The 22,782-nt window shown below is 49.0% G+C and overlaps 1 protein-coding gene across 11 annotated transcripts in view; it reads right to left on the bottom strand.

Moving 5' to 3' along the window:
• Positions 1-21,236, bottom strand: part of LOC141968932 (hexokinase-1) — a 48,903-nt gene extending 27,667 nt beyond the window's left edge. For 4 of the 11 annotated variants that reach the window (XM_074924200.1, XM_074924205.1, XM_074924197.1 and 1 more), the window contains exons 1-2: positions 10,442-10,579; positions 3,307-3,469 (exon numbers count right to left, since the gene is read on the bottom strand). In XM_074924200.1, coding sequence (XP_074780301.1) covers positions 3,307-3,469; positions 10,442-10,504 — 226 coding nt within the window. In that variant the 5' untranslated portion in view covers positions 10,505-10,579. Of the gene's footprint in view, positions 1-3,306; positions 3,470-10,441; positions 10,582-18,250; positions 18,360-20,919 lie in introns of those variants that run through there. The other 7 variants (XM_074924201.1, XM_074924202.1, XM_074924199.1 and 4 more) reach the window with 4 other exon arrangements.
• Positions 21,237-22,782: the final 1,546 nt, after the last annotated feature.

A 22,782-nucleotide genomic window follows, 5' to 3' on the forward strand; every position in this document is an offset into this window, starting at 1 on the left:
TCCCTCGGGACAGGATCTCTAGCAGGAACAGCCTAGGAGAGGCAAAGACACTGCAAAAGCCCTTACAGTTTTCCAAGGCTGCAGTGTAATACAGCAAACAAAACACTGTCATGCAAGAAACCACAAAGAACAATAAAAGCTCCCTACAGGAACACACAGCAGAACAACAGTAGGAGCCCACAACTCCTAACAATCCTTCTCATTTTACTGCATTTTTCTTCCACGCTGCTTAAGACATGGGCAAACTCAGAGTCTGCTGAAATACTGATCTTGCAGCACTTCCCTACCTGCTTCTGAACAGTGACTTTAAACGTCACTTCGCTCCAGTATAAATGTCATTTAAAATGTGAATATATCCAAACCGTAGGTGCATCTCCCTTTACTGGGTTCAGCATAACAAATTCAGTAACTCATAACCCCCTTCACTGCAGCAAGCCCGGAAGCAAAACATTAACCACAAGTGTCTCATTAAGCCAAACACTCGAATAAGCTTTATCATATGAGTATCATTTGTTGAATGCAAGTCATTACCTCCAATAAATAATGGGAAAATCAACACAGGACCAGATGGCCCTTTTCCAAGCCTAAACGCACCTTGGTACATACCTCAAACAAATACTGCACTTCAGAAATATCTTCCCTGGCAGTAAATTAACAGATTAGCGTGTTTGATTTCCAGCACCATCAAGCTCATCACAAGGTAAAATTCATTAAGAAATATCCTTTTCAGTTAAAAAGGAAAAGAGAACTCTGAACTAGAATGTAAAGCTTTCTGTGTGCAAAGTAGCAGTTTCCCTCCAGTGTACTTCAGGAATTAAACCCAAGTAGCAGCGTTTAATCTATGTTTTATAACACCAAGATGCAATCAAACCTGCTGTAAATTAATTTAGGAAGATCCTTTGAAAGCATTTTGAATTAACTTGAGATACCATTCTGGGCACCCTAGACAAAAAACCTTGTGGCTTTCGTAAATTAAGCAACTCTGAACTAAGTAAAACAACCCTGCAAACACCAATGTCTCCAGAGTCTCCAAATTATTACTCAAAAGCTCCTTCTTCATAAAACACACAAGCGCAGATCTGAAACTAAACAACAGTATTTTTCTGAATAGTCAGCTCTCATAATAATAATCAGACTCAGAGGAAAGAGCTTACAAGGCAGTAATTAGAGACAGGCCAGAGAAAAGGGCAGGCTTTCAGCCTCTGGGTTTTACGGAGGGACAGCTGAAGGCAGAAACTGCCATCAGCCGGGAGCTGAACCCACACATCGGGCACAGCAGCAACACGGACACATCCGTGAGGGTCCCCCAGAGCCTTCTGGAGGAAGAGGGAAGGGGGCTCCACGTCTGCCCTGGCTGCATCTGTGTGATGGCTGAGCCAGACGTGGCAGGCACATGGAGGTGAGTCAGGGAAAGAAATGCCATGACACCCACCCACGGCAAATGTTGCTCATACCTGGGGTCAGAACATGCCTTTTCTGGGAAATAATGGAATGGGTTTGCCTGCATTTCCAACAGCTCTGTCAAAGAGACACTTGCAACCTGCATATACAGATATTGTCTGGCTGCAAAGCGCTGCCTTGCTCTATCTGATCCATGCTGCAAAGACACTGCCCACAGCGTGCCTGTCCCAGAGAGGCTGGCAGGAGCCAAACGGGCACAGGATCAAGAGCCGAGCACCTCATACACAACGCACAAGGTTGCTTTTTTAAGTAGGTGTGTAATACATGATCTGAAATGAATGCCTTGACATACAGCCACGGTTACGTTCAGTCCCCTCAGCTATCTCTTGCACCTCTCCTGTCAGGGCACAGATCCCCTTTTCCCTGTGCCATATGGCATCTCAAAGTCTCCCCAGTTTGTGCCATGGAACAGTCTGCAGAATTATTTGACTCAGTGCAAACAGCTCAGATTTGCTAACCTGCAGTGCCTGACAGAGCAGGGTATTGGGGGACAGGTCTATGCTCAACCAAACTCAAACACGGATGAAAGAAAAAACAGGGATTTCAGAGTCAGTAAAAATGCTGGGATTCCACGCAAAAGCCCTCAAGTCACCTCACCTGAAAACCCTTAGAGCAACTCCTGCCTATGACCCAGTTGCATGTGGCAGCTTCTGGCTTTCTCAGCTGCCTGGGAATTTCAACACAACATTTCAACATAACAGCCAGCAGTGCTAAATTAAGGGAAACACAGGATTCAAGTTTGTTCTCCCTTTGGTTGTTTTTTTTATAGACAGAGAATCACACTTCAACTAAAAAGCTTAAAGTGACAGAAAGCAACAGCAAAGCAGAACTATCAAAGATTTCCACCTGCCAGACAGCACCAAGTAACAAAGTACCAGGCTTCATATTCTTTCGCCTGATAAATTATTGATTTTAACTCAAAAAAAGCCTCAAAACTGGTAACCGTGTTATACGGCTCTTGCAACTGTGCAGTTTCTGCACACAGATTCATAATTTGTGGTAGGCACCAAACTACAGTTAACCAACTCATGCTACATGAGAAAGAAATCCAGTGTCACCACTAAATAATAAACACTATAATACACTGTTTATAAATACATTTATATACTCTATATAGTTGGGTGGTTTTTTTAATAAACATTAAAATAAGTAATAGGCATAATCTTGATCTCAAATACCAGCACATCATCTTTTTGTTTTTTGGTAGCTCTTTGTGCCACTTTTATCAGTCACAGTGAGCACAGAAAAACCGAGTCCTACATCTGGATGGAAACAGCACACCAGAGCAGCAGCTTTGAAGCCACACACGCTGCAGCCTCCTTGAGTTCCCCAAGTTTGCCCTAAGACAGTCTGCAAGAGGTAGATACAAAAAGCAAAACAAATGTGAGGAAATTCAAATCCAGCATATAAGGGTTCACACTTCCACTGGGGAAAAAATAAGGAGCAGAAGAGAGGTTGAGTCAAACAGCAAATGACTAAAAGCCACTGTATTTGCTAAGACTCTAGATCACGTGAGTGTGAACTGCACAAATCAAAAACCTTCCTATGTGAAGTATTGATTTTTGGCAGATAAATCTCAGCATAAATGTATTGACTGTTAGTGGGCTGACTGCTAGGAAGGGCCCTTCCATTGTTATCAAAATGGATTTGACACAGGAATCACGAAACCTTCCAGCATCTGTAGGAACAGACCTGCACACAGAGGGGAGGCTGTCTTTGAAATGTTGTCTGGGCTTGCCAGAAAGCAAATGGCTCTTGCTCTTGGTAGCACATTGGTGTACTTCTAACACGTTTCCCATGAAGCACACCATGTTTAATACAGAAAACAGCTACTCGGCTCCTTACCTGAACCATCAGGAATGGACCTCACAAATGTAGGAAGCATCTTCACTGTAGCCGTTGGGTTAAAATCTCTGGAGAGGCCGTTCTTCATCTCTCTCCTGAAGCGAGCCATAATGTCTATCAGCGTTTCGTCAGAGAGCCGCATGGCGTAAAGGTATTTATCAATCTGGGGAAAAACACAAAAACCACCATGGAGTGAAATACTGCCCTGGGGGGTGCGCAGGCACCTCTCTTTAATTGCAAGAATAGCACATAGCCCCAGCTTGGCCCCGGGATCTGGCCAAGCTGACAACACTGCCACACGCTTCTTGTCTTTTGGCTCAAAATCAAAGAAAACGTGCAAGTGCTACAAGCTGAAGCCCACACCATCCTACCACCTTCCCAAGGCGAGACCCCGTCCTGCATCACTCTTTTCCACGCAAAATCATTTGCCCACAGCCTCACACCACTGTCTCCAGCCCTTGCCCCACTTCTCAGCTCTCCGGACTGTCCATAAACTCAACAGCTAAAGCTTGGCACCTTGTCCCAGCTGGGGTGATGTGGATGTTGCTGCAGTCCACAGAGGTGCCTTGTATTTAAAGCCTTTCATCGTGAAGGACTTGCCACAGCGGTTGCAGGGCTACATCCCAGGCTGAGAAATTATTTCTGTGTAGCAGACCATTGTCCCTATCCCACTCCAAAGCTATCACAGCCAGAGGGCCAGGAGAGGCAGAACTCAGCTGTGGGCAGGTAGCATCTTCCTCCTCAAGACAAAACATCAAATTAAAAGTTGTTGACTTCTCCCCTGTGGCTTCCCAAGACAGGAACCTTCATTACCAACCTGGAAAAAGGAGGTGGTTCCAGTTTTCCAATAATACTGCTTTCCATAATATTACACCCATCTTCAGCATCAGGAAGAGTGAGAGATGCTTTGATGCCTCAAAAATACAACTTGGCCTTGGGGGGTTCTTGCTAAACGTGCACATCCCACCCCTTTTACCTCAGCTGCCAGTCCATTCTTGCCTTGTTTCATTATCTGCCTTGGAAATTTGGTTCTGCAAACAGCTCAGACCGAAGCCACGCCTTTGGGATCATTTTTGCTTTCAGCTTAGCAGGACCAAGAAAATAAAACCCTGCCCATGTTTTCTGTCCTCAGCAAAACTGGAAAAGCCACTTCATTTTAAACCCCAGGCCATCTCTGTGCCAAGGCCCTCTGTGTCTCCTTTGCTGTTCTGGAAGCCTCGAGAGCAACTTATCCCATCTCTCAGGTGTCATCATGTCTTACAGGACCAATGACACAATAAAACACCCCATGTGAAACCTACATGTGAGTGCTCCATATACTGGGGACTTTGAGACAGGAAGCGATGAATATTGCCCTTGCAAAGGAAATTCAGACAATCAAAATGTAATTAAACTCTAAACTGGCCGTAAAACCAGGACCAATTTAATTGCTCCTGCGGAAAGTACTTCTGCAGCGCGCAGTCAAGGTCTGCACCAAAGATAATGTATCTCCCCGTGCCAGACGCCCTCCCATCATGACCAAGCATTTACACCACCGTGGCCAAGGGAGGAAGGCATGGACAGTGCTGCTGGGCACAGCTAACCTGCCTGATCCTGCACCACAGGGCTGGGCGCCAGGCAAGCCTGAACCAGGGCGGGCACAGCCAGAGGCTGCACAAGCTGTGAAGGGCTCAGTGCTATTGCTTGCAGAGGAAAACAGTCATTGGACAGATGCTAAGGGGAAGTTACAGTGCAACAATACTGCTCTTAATCAGGGAGTGTATGATAGGACAAGCAGTAACGGTTTTAAACTGAAAGAGGGCGGATTTAGATTAGATATGAGGAAGAAATTCTCCCCTGTGAGGGGGGTGAGGCCCTGGCACAGGTTGCCCAGAGAAGCTGTGGCTGCCCCCTCCCTGGCAGGGTTCAAGGCCAGGTTGGACGGGGCTTTGGGCAACCTGGGCTGGTGGAAGGTGTCCCTGCCCGTGACAGGGGGTTGGGACTAGATGAGCTTCAAGGTCTCTTCCAACCCAAACCAGTCTATGGTTCTATGATGATTCTATGATTTGCCCCACGATCCAGAGAAGCGATGGTGCAGGCACACAGCCAAACTGCAAGAGAGCTGAGCCCAGGTTCTCTGCAACAGAGGCCAAATGCAAGACCCCAGGGCAGCATCCCCACATCCCAGCTGTGTCCTGTGCTTCTCTGATGGGCTGACAGCCCCCTCACAGCGACAACCACAGCCAGCCACTGGTATTATTTCACTGCAAGAACAAAAACCTGGACAGAATGCACCCTCTCTGCAGCCCCAAACACTGCGGGGATGGATGCAGAGGCTGGTGTCAGGCTGAGCAGGAAGGTCTCTCCTCCGTGGCACACCCTGCCATAGTTTTTTTTAGCAGACAGTGTCAAGCCATGATGTCAGAGCATGAGGTTATTCCCTTTTAAAGGGAGGGGAAAGAAAACACCTCTTACTAAGGTTGAGCTTTCAGCAGCCCACGCTGCCACTCAGAGGCCTGATACCCCAAATCTCCCAGTGAAAGCCACACTAACGCATGGTTCACTGTGCAATTAAAATACCCCTCCACTGCATCCTCCTCCCCAAACCAGGGCTGAAGGATTCCTCCCCCACCAAAAGCCCTGTTGTGAACGCAGGTTTTGGCATTTGCACGGTCATGACCAAGCAAGCCTGTTCTCCCCACCTCTGCCCCTGCGCTCCCCCCTCAGCAGAGAGGGAAAACAGGAGGGAGGGCTCTTTTTCCTCCCGTGAAAAACCAATGAGCGCCGTCAGCGCCCTGACACAATTGGGCTGGACCCTCCTGCGTGCAGGGAGCATCGCCTCGCGTAGCATCGCGTTGTGTCGCATCGAGGCCATCTTCACCGCTGAGACTCACGGGGCGGGGAGGCGGGGGAGATGGGGACTAAACCTCGCTTTGGAACAAAATCACTCCTGTGGGTTACAGTTTCCAAAAGTAAAAAAAAAAAAAAAAAAAAAAGGTGTTTTTTTTCTTCCAGGCAGGAAAACGGTTAGTCACTCTGGCAGCCCAGCTGCAAGGGAAAAAGCGCTGCTCTCCTGCGCTGGCAGCACAGGCAGCCCTCCGAGGGACAACCCTCAGCAAATAGCCATAAATAAATGGGGGGGGGGGGCCTGGAGGCTGGATTATGGGATGGAAGATTTTAATAACTCCCTGCTCTGCCTGCAATAAAAGCCGATCAGAAAGCAAATCTCAGCCGTATCCAAAGGGAAGGAGCGGTGGGGCCAGCAGGGACAGGGACAGGAGCTGCCTGCAGCACCCAGCTGGACCCACAGCCCCAGTGAGGCTCCCGTGGCTGCGGCCCTGTGGGAGATGGGTGCCACCCCTTCCCAGGGGATGGCAGAGAGCAGGAGAGATTTCAGGCAGGCAGCTGTGTGGGCAAGGAGCAGAAAACGCTTCTTTATTTAGCTGCCACCTCAGACCCACCCCCTCAGGAAGGGCATCTTCCCCGAGTGCCACAATGGGGGCCCTCCAAGAGCTCAATCACTTTATTTTTCTTTTTTTTTTTTTTTCTTAAAAGAAGACAATCTGTGAGCAATTTTTTAAAAACAGGATTTCATAATCTGAACCATATGCATGTAGTTTTTCTTGGTCACATAGGAAAGAGAATTTTTGTATTTGAAGAAAAAGTTTCTGAAAATCCAGCCATCACAGCAGCCTCCACGGGAAGTTGTGAAGTGCATAATGAAACAGGCAGCACTAAGGGCCATTCCTTAAATGCATGCCTCAGTCCCCGGACACTGCCCACAGTCAGTGGTATCCAAGAAGACAGCACTCCCACAACAATTTCAGAAATCATTAGCACCTATTTTACTGACACAGCCTTTGCACAAAAACCCTTCACCATGTAAACATTTTTCTGCAGAGCTAATCACACTCTATACTCCTTTCAGAATCAGGAAGATTCATCAGGAGCCAAGGCATGTTAAAACAAGCACTTTAGACATCCTGAAACTGTATGTGCTTACTTATGATTTATCAGATTGGTTCCTTAAAAACCTTTATACTGGCAGGTCACCGCTACAGGGATTTTTTTTTTTATCCCAACTGCTACATTTTACACCCCACTCCATCACATTCTTCTCAAGGTCAAACGACATTTAAATGTCACTGTTGGACTGCAAGATTTTTTTTCTTCTCTCCTCAGGTAATAGGACAAAAAGGTATTGCTCCCCTGACAGACAGAAACCAGGCAGCACCTAGAGGCTGCCTTTGCTGGGGCCAGCTACTGCAGGTACAAACCTGTTGGAAACAAAAGGTGCTCAAAGGCACTTTTACAAGAGCTCTCCTGCAAACAGGCCAGTGGCACAGATGCCAGGACGCTCCATGACACCCGTATGCCTGAGGATGGGAGTCAGCCTTTGAGAGAAATCAGGACCTTGGCTGGGGTTGTGCAAAGTCCTCTGTCACAGCCAGGATGCTGAGCTGCAGGATCACAAACATTCAGGGAACAGATGTTTTCAAAAATATCTGGATAATTTATCCTGCTTGGAGTAAAACCACATGCTTATTTATATGGTACAGGGCATCACACATTGCTCCTGCACAGCAGGGTCACGTGCAAGTGCCTGCACAAGTCTTTTCACTGGAAAATGTCCCCTCGCAGGGGCTGCAGGGCCACAGGGCTGCCAGAGCGCGATGAACAAACCCACACCTTCGACACTACATATCCACCCTCCCCATTCCTCCTGCTTGCCACGACTCATCTTGAAAAATGTTCTAAAAACTACAAATTTGAAAAAAAAAAAAATTACTCTCAAACTTAAGGGGGTGTATGAAATCCAGCCAAACCGGTGCAGCAGCACTATTCTTAGACCCAGGGTATCCCGAGGGCCTGAAACTACCAGCCCCATCTGCGCCCCCCCCCGGCAGGGTTCCCACCTGTGCATTAAGTGCCGGGCAGGGATGGGAATCCAAAAAAAAAAGGAAACGGGGTCACAAGGGAAGAAGGATCAACCTTGGTGCAGTGGAGACCCGGTAACAAATCCACTCCCAGGTTCACACCGTCGGTACTTTCAAGCCTTTCACACCCCTCCCGTGGCCCCCAGCAGCATCCTCAAGGTGACCTGACACCTGTGCCGCCCAACGCCGATCGCCGCCGGGAACCGGCGAGGCAGAGGAGCGGCCGCCGGGGCCAGGAGCCCCGCGGGTCAGAGTGGCGAGCGGGGGCAACGCCTCGGTCAGCAGCCCCCGGCCACAAGCACGTACCAGCAGAAAGTGCTGCTCTTCCGGAAGCGGGAGAGGAGAGGGAGGGACCTGAAATGAAACCATGCAGGCACGTATTCCCGAAAGCGGCACGCTGAGATGGAGCACAGACCTCGCAAGCAGCACGCTGGAATGGAGAAAAAAATCCCTTTGCCCCACGGGCAACCAGAGAGCGGAGCCCACTGGCTCCAGGGCAGCAGAGCAGGGGGCAGAGCCTCTGACTGTCGCAGAAACCCTCCCTACAGGACAGTCAAAAGTGAGGGGGGCTCAGTGTCCATTCCCAAAGGATATAAACAGGAAAAGATGTCTTACATCCTCCAAACCCAATAGCCTGCTTGCTTTTTTTTTTTAATCGGATTTCTTTTTTTTTTTTTTCATTTCCTTTTTCGGTCAAAACCAGATTGATCCATAAGAATGCTTCAGAGCTCCCCAGTCCAACGATTTCCCGTGCTGTCAGACAATAGGAGCCTGCTGGTGCCAAACCAGCCTGCAATAAATAACCCCCCAGGAACACCCCAGTTTCCCCCGGTGCCTGCACGCTCCCACCACGCCTCCCTCACACGGCCTTGCTGCAGCTCCCCGGCCAGTTGTGCTTATCTTGGGGTTCTAAATATAGCAGGCACGGCGAGACGGAGAAGGCCTTACCCAGGCATGCACGCCTGGTGCCAGCACCACCACTTACAAATCCTCCGGGAAAAGGAAAAATAAAGGGCCTGGGGAAATGGGAGAGCCACGTTCGTGGGGCCAGAAGGTGCAGATTCAGCTCCTGGCGAGAACCACCGGGTGGAAAAGCGAAATATCTTAAAACCACAGAAAGAGATGGGGGGAAAACGCGGGGGTGCTGTCTCGGATTTTATCCAACAGAGGAGTGGGCACGGGTGAGGGGGGCAGGATGGGTCACCCACACCCAACAGCTGAGGTCTGCCCGGGCAGGGCTGAAGCCCCAGGGAGGAGGAAGGTGGTCTCCTCCTGCCGGGACAAGCCCCGAGACCACCCGGACCAGCTCTGCTAAGGCTGTCGCTGAGCCTCCCCACAAGGTTTCAGGGATGCCTTCGGCAGGCGCCCAGACCCCCCCCTGGTGGGCCGCGCAGCACCGCCGGAGATGGCTGAGGGGAAGCCCGGCTTGGGGATATTTGCAATTATTTTCCCAATTTGTGTCCCCACATCCCTAGCTCCAGGCTCTCCACTGCCTACAGCTCTGCAATATGCTCAGCCGGGACCTAACTGCCATGTTTTTATTTATCCTGTGCTCTGCACCCATTTCCTTGTGGCAGTGCTAAATCACAGGGCTACACCAACCACCCAGCACCAGTCGCCTAACGCTAAAGGAAAAGAAGCCCACAGAAATGCCTCTTTTTAAGCACAACTGACAACCACTTCCTGTAAATTCAGAACCTGCAGTGACACATAATCCAAAAACTACATGCTCTTCATCTTCGTCACCCCCATGCTGGAGTGACAGATGCCCACAGGCACCCTGGGGAAGAAGGGGACACCTCCAGGGATGCTGGTGCCTACTCAAACCCAGAAAAGCCACCATCACACACACCCCCCCACACTGCCAAAGCCCCCCAACTCCTGCCTCATGCCCAGCTCCGTTTCCGCGGCCTGACCCGCAGCGGGCCGGGGTGCATCACCCACACCCGGCAGCCTCACACACCCAAAACCGGCTCCGCTCTCCACCGGGGATGCTTTGGGGGCCCGTCTGGCTGGGCTTAAAAACGAGTGTAGTCCCCTTTCTCCCCACAGCAGGGTCGCTATGGGGACAAAGCAACAAAACCAAACGGGGGGCGGGGGGAAACAAAAAAAAACCAAGACAAAAACAAAAAAAAACAAAACAAAACAAAAAAAATCATAAAAAGCGATCTGGCCCGGGCGCAGGGGGACGCAGCCCTCCACGGGGGATTTCGATCTACCTTTTTGACCTGATCCTCCTTCAGCTCCGTGAAGTAGTAGGCCAGGAGCTGGGCGGCGATCATCCTGCCGGCTGCAGCGGGCGGCTCCGCGCACGCAGCGATGCGGCGCCGGGATGGCCGCGCCGCCGCCGCAGCGCCTCCCCTTCCTCCTCCTCCTCCTCCTCCTCCTCCTCCTCCTTCTCCTCCTCCAGGCCGGCCCCGGCCCCGCCCGCAGCCCCCCGAGGACGTGCCGGCGGGGCGGCACGGAGCGCTCTCGGTGTTAGTTCTGGCAGGCAGAGCTGGGGGGGGGGGGAGAGGAGGAGGAGGAGGAGGAGGAGAGGGGCAATGCTCTGCCGTACCCCAAAAGGTCTTTTCCAGCAGCCTGGGAGACAGGGTGCTGAAGGCTTCCTGCCACTCCTTGAACTCTGCTGTGATACGGGAAGAGCAAGCTGGGGAAAAAAAACCCCACCACACAACAAAGAAAAACCCCAAACCCTAAACTGAAGATGTTTCCAGAAGAGCCTCTGCACTCAGAAATGTTTGAAAAAATAGTAAAACTGCCAGAACTTCCACTAACACCGAGCATCCCCTGCCTGGGTGTGGTGCCTCCTCCAGAGCGAGCAGGACCCAGCTGCTGGTCCCCAAAAAGCACATAATCACTTTCACAGTTGTACTTCTGGGGATCCCACAGTCATAGCCCTTTAGCAAAACCCCCACATCAAACACCTGACAGACAGGACCTCTCCTCCCCGTATGTGCCACCCCCATTTTTGCCACACGAGAGTGCATCCCCCAGCACCCCAAGGAGGCATCCACCACTGTGAAGCCTCCAAGGGCCCCCCATCCACAAAAGCGAAGCACCTACAGACCCCCGCCAAAAGCCAAAGGCCAAACGCAGATGCCAAGGTGACACGTGGCAGCAGCCCGTGGGGTTTTTGGCTGCGCCCTGTCCATCCGCAGGGACAGGAACACACACCCATGCAATCAGTGATGCTGGAGGCGTGATTTGCATAGAGATTGTCTTCCAAAGTCCAAGTGATTAAAAACCTGTTTCTTGAGTTTCCGGCTTCCTTTTCAGTGCTACTTTAATTAAATGGCCACACTGGCCAAAATCATGAGCTGCTTTGGCAGACACATCCTCCTTTAGACTGCCCTAGTCCCTGCAGGCAGGGTGGGCAGGATTTCCTTCTCCATCTCACCACATTAGCTTGAAGCTCATTCTCAGAGAGATTTTCATCAAGAGTTTCACTGATCTGCATGTGCTACTCCTGCTCGTTTGTTTGGCAAACTAAGGAGCAAACAAACGTGCCCGCGCTCCTCTCCTGGACGCGGGCAGGCTGCCTCGCTGCAGGCACCGCAGCATTGCCCTGCGACCGGGCGCCGTCGGAGCTCACGGCAGCACGGAAACATGGGGCTGAGCACCAGCATCCCGACAGCGTCCGGCAACGTCACCCCATCCTTTACACAGGCTGGCCGAGCTCTCACTCAGACGTAATTCGCTGTTCAGCCACGCTCCTCCTCTTCTGACGGTTAGAAACTATCTTTAATTCCCAGCCCAGGCTCGCTCCTGTTTTCAATCCATCTGTCATCTGCTAGACCTTGCCTTTCAGCTGAAATTGCTATCCTCACTCCCGGGTGTTCAGTTTCTATAAATACGGAGGAAAGTAACCACATACATCCTCAGCTTTTGCTTCACTAGGTAAGACAGACCTGGCTGGTTTTTGGTCTCCTTTCCCTGAAAAGCCCAGGCTGGTTTAGTAGCCTTTTCCACACACACTCCAGCCTGAACTCATTTCTATCGCACACGGCAGCTAAAGCCAGGTAGGTTATTTCAGAGAAGGCCAAAACCCCTGGGCTGACATTCTCAGTTCTCCTCTGCCTCATGGATATATGTCACCAAACCCCCTCCCCATTAACAAGCACAAACTGGGACACCAAGATCCCCCCCTCCCCCCGCCATTAGCCACTGCTCCCAGGGAATGGCAGACCTTTCACCCCACACCAAAACCTGTTCCTGCTACCCCAGCATGGCCAATGGTCAGAGATGTCCACACTGAAAAGCTGCCCTGCAGCAGCCCGTGTCAAAATTCAGAAGCAAAAAGTCACTTTCTGCACGTGTGCATTTACATTTGCCTTTTGGTGCTGCATGAACACGGCTTGGCACTGCTCAGTTCCCACAGGCTCTGTGTTCACGGAGCTGCCCTTACACGAGGTTTACAAGTTTTACTCTCTATCCCCTCCAGCTCAGACACCTAAACACCGTTTAAATACACCATACTCCTCTCAGTTACCTTGCTGCAGGAATGCTTACTCACTCCACTAAAACACTTGGACACATACTCAAATTGTTCACAGCTAGTCTTTGACCAAAAGAAAGCAATTCAATTCATCCCCTTTGGCTGTCAGGGAATTTCAATCGGCCAACTAAGAGTCTGGGAGAATCCAAGTATTCAAAGTGGCTATGAATAAGAATGGATCTTCTCTTTAAATGACACCTGTCTTAAGAACATGCAAGAGTAGGGCAACTTTGTTTTCTTCATCTGCCAAAATTGTGATTTAGAAGTGGATTAAAACCGTCACAAATCATTAAGGTGGCTTTTGGCTCCACTGACCATTTATATTACAGAGTATTTCAAAACTCACCAGAAACAACTTCCTCAGGTTTCCTTTAAGCTACAAAAAGCAAGAAGTTCAAAACATCACTGCTCTGAAGCCCTCTTGGTTCTGTGCAATGAAAATAAACCCCACACACATTACAAACCCCCAAATAATTTAAAGAATAAAGTATACACTTAAGCAGGAGGTGGTTCATGTGTCAAAGTCGAAAGCAATTAAGGGGCGGTTAAAAAAGTATTGCAAATAATTTGGTTTGTCTTCCGTTGCTGAGCATGGCATTCAGGAAAAATGAACTCTACAGCCTAAAAGCCGTTAGAGAAAAAGTAACAGTTCATCCAAGGCAAAACAGCGGCAGCGTTTAAAATTCTAGTATTTTTAAACTGTTCCTTGCAAGGATAAGTAAGAGCGCGTGACCAGTTTTGATGCTGTAACCAGCGCTGGGATGAATGAGCTTTCCTCCCACCAGAGAACTGGAAGGCTAAATATCCCCACGGACACCCAAACCATTTGCAAGCCCTCTCTGCATTGCCAGGCCAGCAGTGAGCACACAGGAGTTATTCTGGGGGGGGCTGGGAGGAGCTGTGCACAAGCTGCCCAGCACAAGCAGCCAGCTCTTCGTATCCCTGCCTCTGCCAGTCTCTCGTACTTCCTTACCATCGAGCCCTGGGTTTTCCCTTCTGCTTCACTGGAAGAGATCAATTCAGCAGCCAATTAATTACCAGTATCTAATGTACGCTGCCAGGCAGCTATCAGGCTATTTTGAAAGCCACCGTCCTTTAAGACAAATTACCAGAGGCTGAACGTGACACCCGATGACTTGCTGCTATTTTGATTATGCTCTAATGTTACTGTCCAGGTTTGACTGTACTGAAGTAATTCAGTGCATCAGGTCTGCCAGGTGCGGGGCTTTTTCTGCTTTGCCTATTTCTTCCTTAAAAGTTTACTGCTCTATGCCAGTCTGCATTTAGCTTTGACTCTGAGACAGCGACAGGATTTTGGTTTCAATCATGTCCATCACATAGTTTTGATGCACACAGTTGCCAGATGTTTTCTACTTCTGTAGGGAAATTATGAAGTTGCAGTTGTGTCTGTTGTTCTTTCTTTTAAGTGTCTGAAAACGATCGATCCACTTTTCTCTGTGTTGCATTTTCCTTTCAGTATACTTAAAGCAAAGTGGAAAAAAAACCCAAAGAAATTCATGACAGCGCCTCTGACTAACAAGGGAATGTGTAAGTAGCCTTTGAAGCTCCAGTTCCAGGGTAGGAAACTATGTGTTTGCACAGCAGCGATCATCAGTTCATTTGTGCTGAACTTGGTGCCGAAGCTGCTAAGAAAACCTAAAAGCAGCAGAGATATTGCCTTGATAAGCAATTCAGCGGAACAAGGTTAAAAGCATTATGCAATTTCACCTTGCCAGGAGGCCCAGCAGGCAGGCACTACCCCAGAGCCAGCCACCAGGCTTTCCCTCACATTTCCTCTATTAAGAAACAAGATTAGCTAGGGGTGCCTCGAGGGGAACTGGCTCCTCGCTCAGGGAAGGCCACGCCACGCGCGGACCCAGCAGCACGCACTCAGAAAGTGGTTTTTGTGCTCCGGGTACAGCACGCCAGGAGTATGTTTCCAAAAGATGAACAGTTCCCCCGGGAAACATGGAGCCAGGCGCTGGATAAACAAAGGGCCAGGACAGGCTCGGTGCGTCTCACCGAGCTAACCGCTGTCGCTGCAGGTTTTGCCTGAACCCGAACACGGGCAGGACTCGAAGCCAGGGCCTGCGTAAGACTGCCGGACCCTGCTCTGGCCACTGTGGGCAGAGAGAGGTTGGCCACCTCTGGCCCCTCAGCAGCCCTCCAAAGGCCGAGGACCGTGCTAACAGCTGCTTTTTCTTTTTAATGTATCACTTTGTTTTATATTTGTATACGCATATATTTTATGTGATACACACATAAATCTATTTTTGTATGTTGTCAAAATTAAAAATTATATTTACATTCAAATAATTGAATTAAAAAGCTATCAGCATCTTCCATGCCTGGCAGTACATGGGGCAGCGTCCCCGCCATACACACCCCACTGTTAGCACATGCCACAGCAGCTGGCAGGGCACAGCACACACAGGTCTGTGCCCAGCCCCAGCGCAGTCCTCATCGGGTCCCCCAGGGAGGGGACAGGCTGCAGAGTCCGCACCATCTTCGGGGTAACATAAAAAATCATCCCGCATACTTTGTCCCCTGCCTCTCAGGAGGGTTGCTGCAATACCCAGCCATGTTTTAGGCACAAAGACGAGATTCAGCCCCATTTTGTAGGAGTTGCTTCAGGCAGCGGGCAAGTTATTTTTTAATAAAGTCCCTTCAGAAGGATTTTAGTACCATCCACCAAGCTGAGTATTTGAGGGCCAAATGACACTACGCAGGGCTATGGCTTTCAAGACTTAATCCCAGTGACCTCCAAAGACAAAGCAGTATTTCCATAAGCTGTGTACTACACAACCAAAGATCACAAACTGCCACGGCCATGATGAGGGGAGAGTAGAGAAGGAAGCAAATCCAGCAAAGGAGTGTTGTCTACTGGTTCACACGGGAACAGATGCTCCTGGGGCAGATGGAGATGCTCCATGTCTCAGCTCCCCTCATCTGAGCACCGGGCAGCTGTGTTTGCTTTTATTTCTTTAAAGTAGTTGCTGTTCTTCAGCATCAGAGGGATGCAGAGAACACGACCCCCACAAAACCAAGAGATGCAAACCAGGAAGCAGATAAACACACAAGCTTCATCTTCAGATAAACACAAACTCCAGCTTTAGTTAAGCGATACTTCCAAAAGCTATGGGCTGCATGAGCTACACTGCAAAACACTTCTCTACCCAAATCCTCAGATACATGGGGAAAAGAGGAAACAGCTCCCTGGAGTCACACCATCACAAAACGTGAGCTCTGCTCCTGCATCACACAGCAGAGCTATTCTGTGCAGCTGAGGAAGTTGCTAATAATTCTGTGTTCTTTAGTGGTTTCTTATGCATTGTTTCAAGAGAGAAAAAAAACAATACACATGAGAGGGCACTAAAGGCAGCACAGATGAAGGGTCATGACTTACGGAGAGGATGAGCGGTGCTGTTTGTGTCCAAACCTCCCCTGCTGACTGGAGGTGAAGTGGGACAAGGAGAGGCATTTCCCTACCCTATGGAGAGGAATCTACTCTCTGGTATTTTATAATGTTTGAAAGCAACTTGAAACCCCAAATACCGTCCCATGAGGATTCCTTCCCCTTAGCAGTGTACCTGAGAGCTCCAACATGCAGCAGCTATGACAAAGGGGCGCCTTTGTCACAGTACAGCCTGCTGCAGGCATCCCTGAAAGCAGCACAGGGACTGACTGGAAAAGACAGCCCCTTTTGCTGTGGGGCTCATGGGTAAACCAGGGAACGGTTTCCTCCAAAGCTTCCATTCCCCAGCAGAGAAAGTGAAGTCACTGCTGTGCTAAAATGCTTTGTGGATGATTACAGGCATCTCCCGCCCCCAGAGAAGCGTCCCCAGCCATGACAACATGTCTGGCTCAGTGATAGCTCTAGGGAGTGCAGGCATAAGCCCGTGTCCACCCACATTGCCAACAGCCATGCTGCTGCTACCCATCGATCCCAGCCAAGGAAGTGTGTGGTTAAAGCATGGCAAGTTAACAGTAAGCAGCCAACACAGAATACAACACGTTCCTGTCCATGCAAGGTGCTGGGTCTTGTATTAACACGAGTTACAAGGAATTAAGTCAAGAGGTTTTTCCAACCCACTGCGGTTTTCCAACAAAGATCCAGACTGCTCACACCCCTGGGCACCTGGCATGCAAGTCCACTCACTTTGCTTTTCCCTTACACACTAAAAATGAAATACAAGTGTAACCCATCCAAACTCATCGCTTTCTTCGTTCCCCTCCTGTCCTGCATATTCAGCACAGCAACTTCTCTCTCCCCAGTGACAGAATTACAACTCATTTTACGTCCATGCAAAAGAAAGCAATAACCATCCCAGTTTTCTGACTCAACTTGGGGCCCTGCATTAGTTTAACGTTTTTTCCACTGAGAACTGCTGCATCAAGCAATCACTTTTTCTAGTGCAGTTCATATACATATAAAGCTGACTATACACACACACACACATTTATATGCACACAGAAGCATATCAACAAACTCAGTTTATAAGGCTGGTGGTGTTATGGTGATGAACCACACGTCGATGAGTTACCTTTCCCAACCAGGAGGTGAAGCGTTTGTTTCATTTCATAAAACATCTCTTGACTCCAGCAAACTGAAATGAGCACAAATGCAGATTTCTGATACTCTACTAAGTCTCCAGTGCTAGTGAAAAACTTTAAAAGAAATGACACTGAAAAAAGGACAAAATACAGAGTGCAAACTGGTTGGAAATTTCAGAAGTCAAGTGGTAAGTTTAAAGTATCTGCAGTTGTTCGATTCAAATCTTTTCTCTTGAGAAGAGGCAGTTCAATACCAGTTAAAGGATGCCTGCCTAACCAGCAATTCACTTAAGTGATGAAGCAGTTACAATTACTTAAATTAAGGAAAATATAAGCTAATTTATTGCACTGTAAAGAGACAGCTTTCCTAGATCTGCTTTCAGCTCCTCACAGATCAGAGAGCTCGTTTGTCAAAGTTTAGCTCTAACCCACTCGCTGTGTGAGGAGACTTACAAAAACAAAGCCAATGCTTTATCCTTGCAAAAAGTAGTTAACCGCTGGCAAACAGCTCATTTCTCTGCACTGGTAGCACTCTCCCAAGAACGTTTGAATGGCAGTGTCCAAACCGGTGCCTTTTAACTCTAGTGCATCTTTGCTATGCGAGCAGTAAAACCGTAATGACGAGCTTGTACTTTCGGCATAGAGAACGGGGCCTGCCCCTCTCTCTTTTGGTTATCTACTAACACAAAACAAGGCACTACCTCTCAACCCAGGCTGAGAGGCCACTAAGTATACAACTTTCTCCTCGATCCAGCATTTGATGCCAGTAAAAATCAGTTTGCATCGCAAGTCCCAAACCCACAGGGGTGCAAGCATTAACTGCAGAAGCTTTAGGTTTGTGCTTCTTTTCCAGCAAGACCCAGGGTAAGAGACTCTCCTCCCAGGCCAGGTTAATATCCTCACGATACAGAGCTCTCCCCAGTAGCAAGTCCATGACCCCCACCCTTTAGCCCAGAAGGGCTGTGAAGCAGGTACTTACTTTGCACAACGGGGAGCAGCAGTAGCTTGGCACGTCCAGGGCGTTTGGCTCCTTCCGCGTGGCCATAGCAGGAGCAGCTCTTGCCACGTCACATTGTCATCACAGGGGGCTGTCAACGAGAAAGGAGGCAGGATTGTAGGTTGTCACATCTGTCTCCACAACCTCAGGATGTCTTTGAAATCCCCACACCCCACGGACAGGTGCTCTCTTAAAAACCCACCCAGCAGCTGGGATGCAGCAGATGCAGACCCGTGGTTAGCATCACCCCAAGAGAGAGGGGAAACTGGGGACACGTGGGCAATGGGCCACAAGCGTCACCCAGTGGAAATGGGGAATGTGTTGGCAAAGCACTGGCCCTTGCACGGCTCCAAGTATAGCGGTGCCATGGGACTCCTGCTGTGTGCAGGGAAAGATGGCTTAGCAAGCAAATGTTGTGCGATAAAAAACCTGAATCCTGCTAAGTTTGTTATCCTAATTAAAAGAACGCACCAAGCCTTAAAAATACAAAATATTCACGTTAAAAATCAATACAGCAAGGCGGTCACAGATGCTGGACTTGTAGCTGAGCATCGTCCAGGTGCAGCCACAGGTTTTGAGCTGCTCTGTTGTAATTTGGCGATAACTTTTTTTTTGGCCAAAGTCCAAATCTGGCTCAACAGAGACGGGAAGAAGATACAAGCAGCGCATCCGAGCAAAATTTTGGTTTCTGCAATTTTATAGGCTGTTGTTAGAAAACATTTTAGGGTAGGATCAGAAGCCCAGCGAGGCCAGCCCTGGCCAGGTCCTGGGGCATCCACGTGGCCTCTTCAGGGCCCTCCTCTCTCCCCACCCCAACATTTGTTCCCTCAAGCCACTCTGGCTCTCCCGGGTCTTTCCCAGGTGTACGGGGTGCCTGCACACAGGGGGGCTGAGGGGTCACTGTGAGGAGGGGCTGGGGCTCCCCTGCAGCCCATGGGGAGACTGTGGTGGGACAGATATCCATACTGGTGGATACTGGTGCACACTGGTAACCATTCTACATGGGGGAAGGTGTTGTTTTGTCTTTGTTTCTCACCATCCAAATCTATAATAATCAATTTTCCCTGAGCGGAGTCTGTTTTGCTTGTGGTGGTGACCAGTGAGTGATCACCTGTCCTTGTCTCCACCCACCAGCTTCTTTCTCCTATTTTCTCCCGCACCCTGCTGAGGAAGGAGAGTGAGAGTGGCTGGGTGGGCATCAGGCAGCCAGCCACAGTCAACCCACCATCAACCCACCACACCAGGTCACATACAAACCTAGAAGAGATTCTGGAGCCCTATTTTCATTCTCAGATTTTCACGCAGACAAAAAGTAGAGGAGGAATAAACAATTTTCCAAAATTCACATATGTGTCAGAAAAAAAAATTCTTATTTTGTGATTCAATAGGTTTCTCCATCCCTCTGACCCATTCCTGGTAGTAAATCTGAGAGTCTGGCTTGACATCTCTTTTACAAGAGATGGGTGATGGAGAATCACTTTTTAAAAAATCTAAAACTAGTTTTTCTTGTCATCTCAGTGCTTTAAATAGGTGGCTCAGCTCTATGCGCTTCCTGGTTGACAGCTCTGGCACCAGATTTCAGCAGCAGTCCACAGTACTCGCTGCGGCAATGCGTAACCCCGTCCCACCCGTCTCACCCTCCCTTCCCTGAGGAAGATAGAATTTTTGGCAAAGCAAAAGTATCCTCACAAAAGCCCTGATATGTTCGGCCACTAAAACTCGTCCCCTGCTAGCTTCTTTGACAGCTGCCATGAGTTCCCCGGTCCCGTCCGGGACCTGACCCAGCATCAACAGACCAGTGGTCTCACTCAGGGCACCCCTGTCACCCAGCAGGGTTACAGATATTTCTGCTTTGACATTTGACATCGACACAAGCAAATGTTTTAATCACAACTTTTATCTATAACCATGTTTTGGACAGATAATGGCAACAACAGTCTGTGGCTATCAGTCAACATTCGAGACCCAGAAATACCCTCAGCTGGTTTATTACCTGCCCTTAATATCAGATGCTACTAACTCAGGTCGCCAGCACGAAGCTGCAGGGATGCAGGTAAGGTGTAGGTGAGGAGGTCTCATGCTTTTTGGTATCAGGCTGGTCGACCCCTTCCTTCCCCCTGCACAGCAGTGTCATTGCACGTGGTTTAACAGATGCTGTCCTGGGTGGTGGGATGAGCACCCTCCTTGCAAAGCTTTGTCAGCACCCCAAGTACCCTAAGTGGATTTTTTTTTTTTTTTTGCCTCTCTCTGCAGCACTACATATTCAAAACAACTGGGTTCAACTTGGACTCCTTAAACTTTGACCAGAGCTGGGACAATAAAAATGCAAACGATTTCCAACTGCAAAAGAGGAATTCGCTTAAAAATAAAACTGAATTTTTCACATACCCTTGGCTTTATCTGGAGAGCAGTCTGGACAGTAAGACACAACCACCAGCACAAACAGGATCCCAAATATATTTAAAGACCAGAAGAGCCTCTCTACACTCGGGTGACGATGTGCTTCATTTGGATCTGCTTTCCAAACACTTACACAGCACCCCCTTCCAATCACAACATGCCACTTTGAAATGCCAGTACCACTTAGCTCCTGAGTCTATTAGACCATGAAGCAATAAACCCAGAGAAACAAAAATAACCCAGATACCTACTTTAGCACCCAGTTGAGTTGACAGGTGTTATCCCGAGGGCTCCGTGGCAAAAGCATCCTCAGAAATGCCATACCTTGACCTTTGCACAACAGGCGTCATGAAGCTGATCTCCAAAAACCGTAGTGTCTTCCTAAAAGGTGCTAATATTAACTATAGCCCTTTGTTTCTTTGCACTCAAGGTTTCTCCCCGTCAGCTTTCTGGCATTTGCCAGCGTGGTGCACGCTTTACTGGGCAGATATTGAGCTGCAAATTCCTTCATACTTCTCTATCCACAGCATTCTGCAGCTAAAGCTCTAGCCGGCCAGCAGATGAAAATGCCACTTACTGCTTATTCCTGCTGCAGTTCGTTGAATTAAAACCTCTTTGTTTGCAAGCTGTAAACAAATTCTTCTTAATCTTTCAATAAAAAATGTCAATTATGCTCTCTAACAATGTAACTTCATTGTGATGAAAGAAGGCATTGCTATTGCTCTAATCGTGATAACATATCAGCTGCTTTTAGAGTCAATTCCTTTTTGTGCAAAATTTAATGACCATGCAATTATTCAAATTTCAGACTAACAGACTGGGCTTTAGACCTACAGCGCTGCTCCCTTGCTCTGAAAACACACACTTGAAAGCAACAGAAAAGTCTCTAGAGCAGAATTTCCGAGTTCAGAACGCAAAACACCTTTACAATTCATTCAGCACAGCCGGACTCAGGCCCGCGTTAAACACAGCTACTTCACTGGAGAGCCAAGGAAAGAAAGCCAAGTTCTCGGCACGCTATCGCAGGTGCTTCTCAGGCCCATGGCTTTCATTTGGCTTCACTGGGAACCGTGTTTATGTCCAGCTTCCTCATCTCTCTCTGGTTTCAGTGCATTTCCTGCAGAATCGCTGGCCACAGCAGATGTGCCCTTCAGGCATTTCAACTTTTTTTTTTTTTTTTTTTTTTTTCTCATGCCAGTATTTATCCCATTTGTTTCCAGAATCAGCTGCAGCTCCCAAATCAGCGTCCGTAACTTTCTGCTTTGAAGTATTCAGGACATGCCTGCTAGGAAAGCATCTTCCTTGTTTACCTGCTCAGACCCTCACAGACTTTCCCTCCGTGCCCTTCCGCCATCCATTTTCTCCTCCTGCAGAGAGCTCCCCTCTACGACGAAGTTGTCCATCACCAGCTAATCTGCTCCATTAACCGCTTACGTTCCAATAACCGCTCTCGGCACCCTACCGGGGCTTTATTTATGCTTTCACACAGCCACCGCCAGAGATGGCTGCTGCCCCAGGATCCCAGCTCACCCCATAAGGTGCCTTTCCCCCCCCGCCGAGGGAATGCCTGTGCTAAAACTCAGCCCCGCGGGTCTCATCCCCTCCACACGTCCCTGCTCTCCAACTCTCTGTGGCAGCAGAGGACAGCCTTTTTTCACTCCCAGGAGAGGACGCAGCCTGCAACGATGAGGACAGTCCTCTGCAATGGCCTCGCAGGCAGCGGTCCCAGTCCCACAGCTAAACAGATGGCCCAGCATCACCGTGGGGCTTGGCCTGGCCAAGGGGACCGGGGACTTCCCAGGTGCACAGAAACCCTTGGCAAGCAGAACACCTGCACAGCAAGCAGCAAATTCAGAACAAAACCAACCCTCCAGAAAAGTAAACTGAATCAACAACACTGGTGGTTTTGAGAAGGGAACCCGGGTATTTCTGAAATGCCTGAGGCTGGGGGCTCCATCTCACCTCCAAGCCCAGAGAAAATGGATGCCAGTAAGGTAGCAACCCCATTGCCTCCATCCCCATTTATCCTGTCCACAAACCAATAAAAAACGAACCAGTTTACTGTTACATCCTTGAAGAGTCCTTGTAATTCACTACTTTTAATATATCACACC

The sequence above is a fragment of the Athene noctua genome, chromosome 21, assembly GCF_965140245.1.
Source record: "Athene noctua chromosome 21, bAthNoc1.hap1.1, whole genome shotgun sequence".
Taxonomy (NCBI): domain Eukaryota; kingdom Metazoa; phylum Chordata; class Aves; order Strigiformes; family Strigidae; genus Athene; species Athene noctua.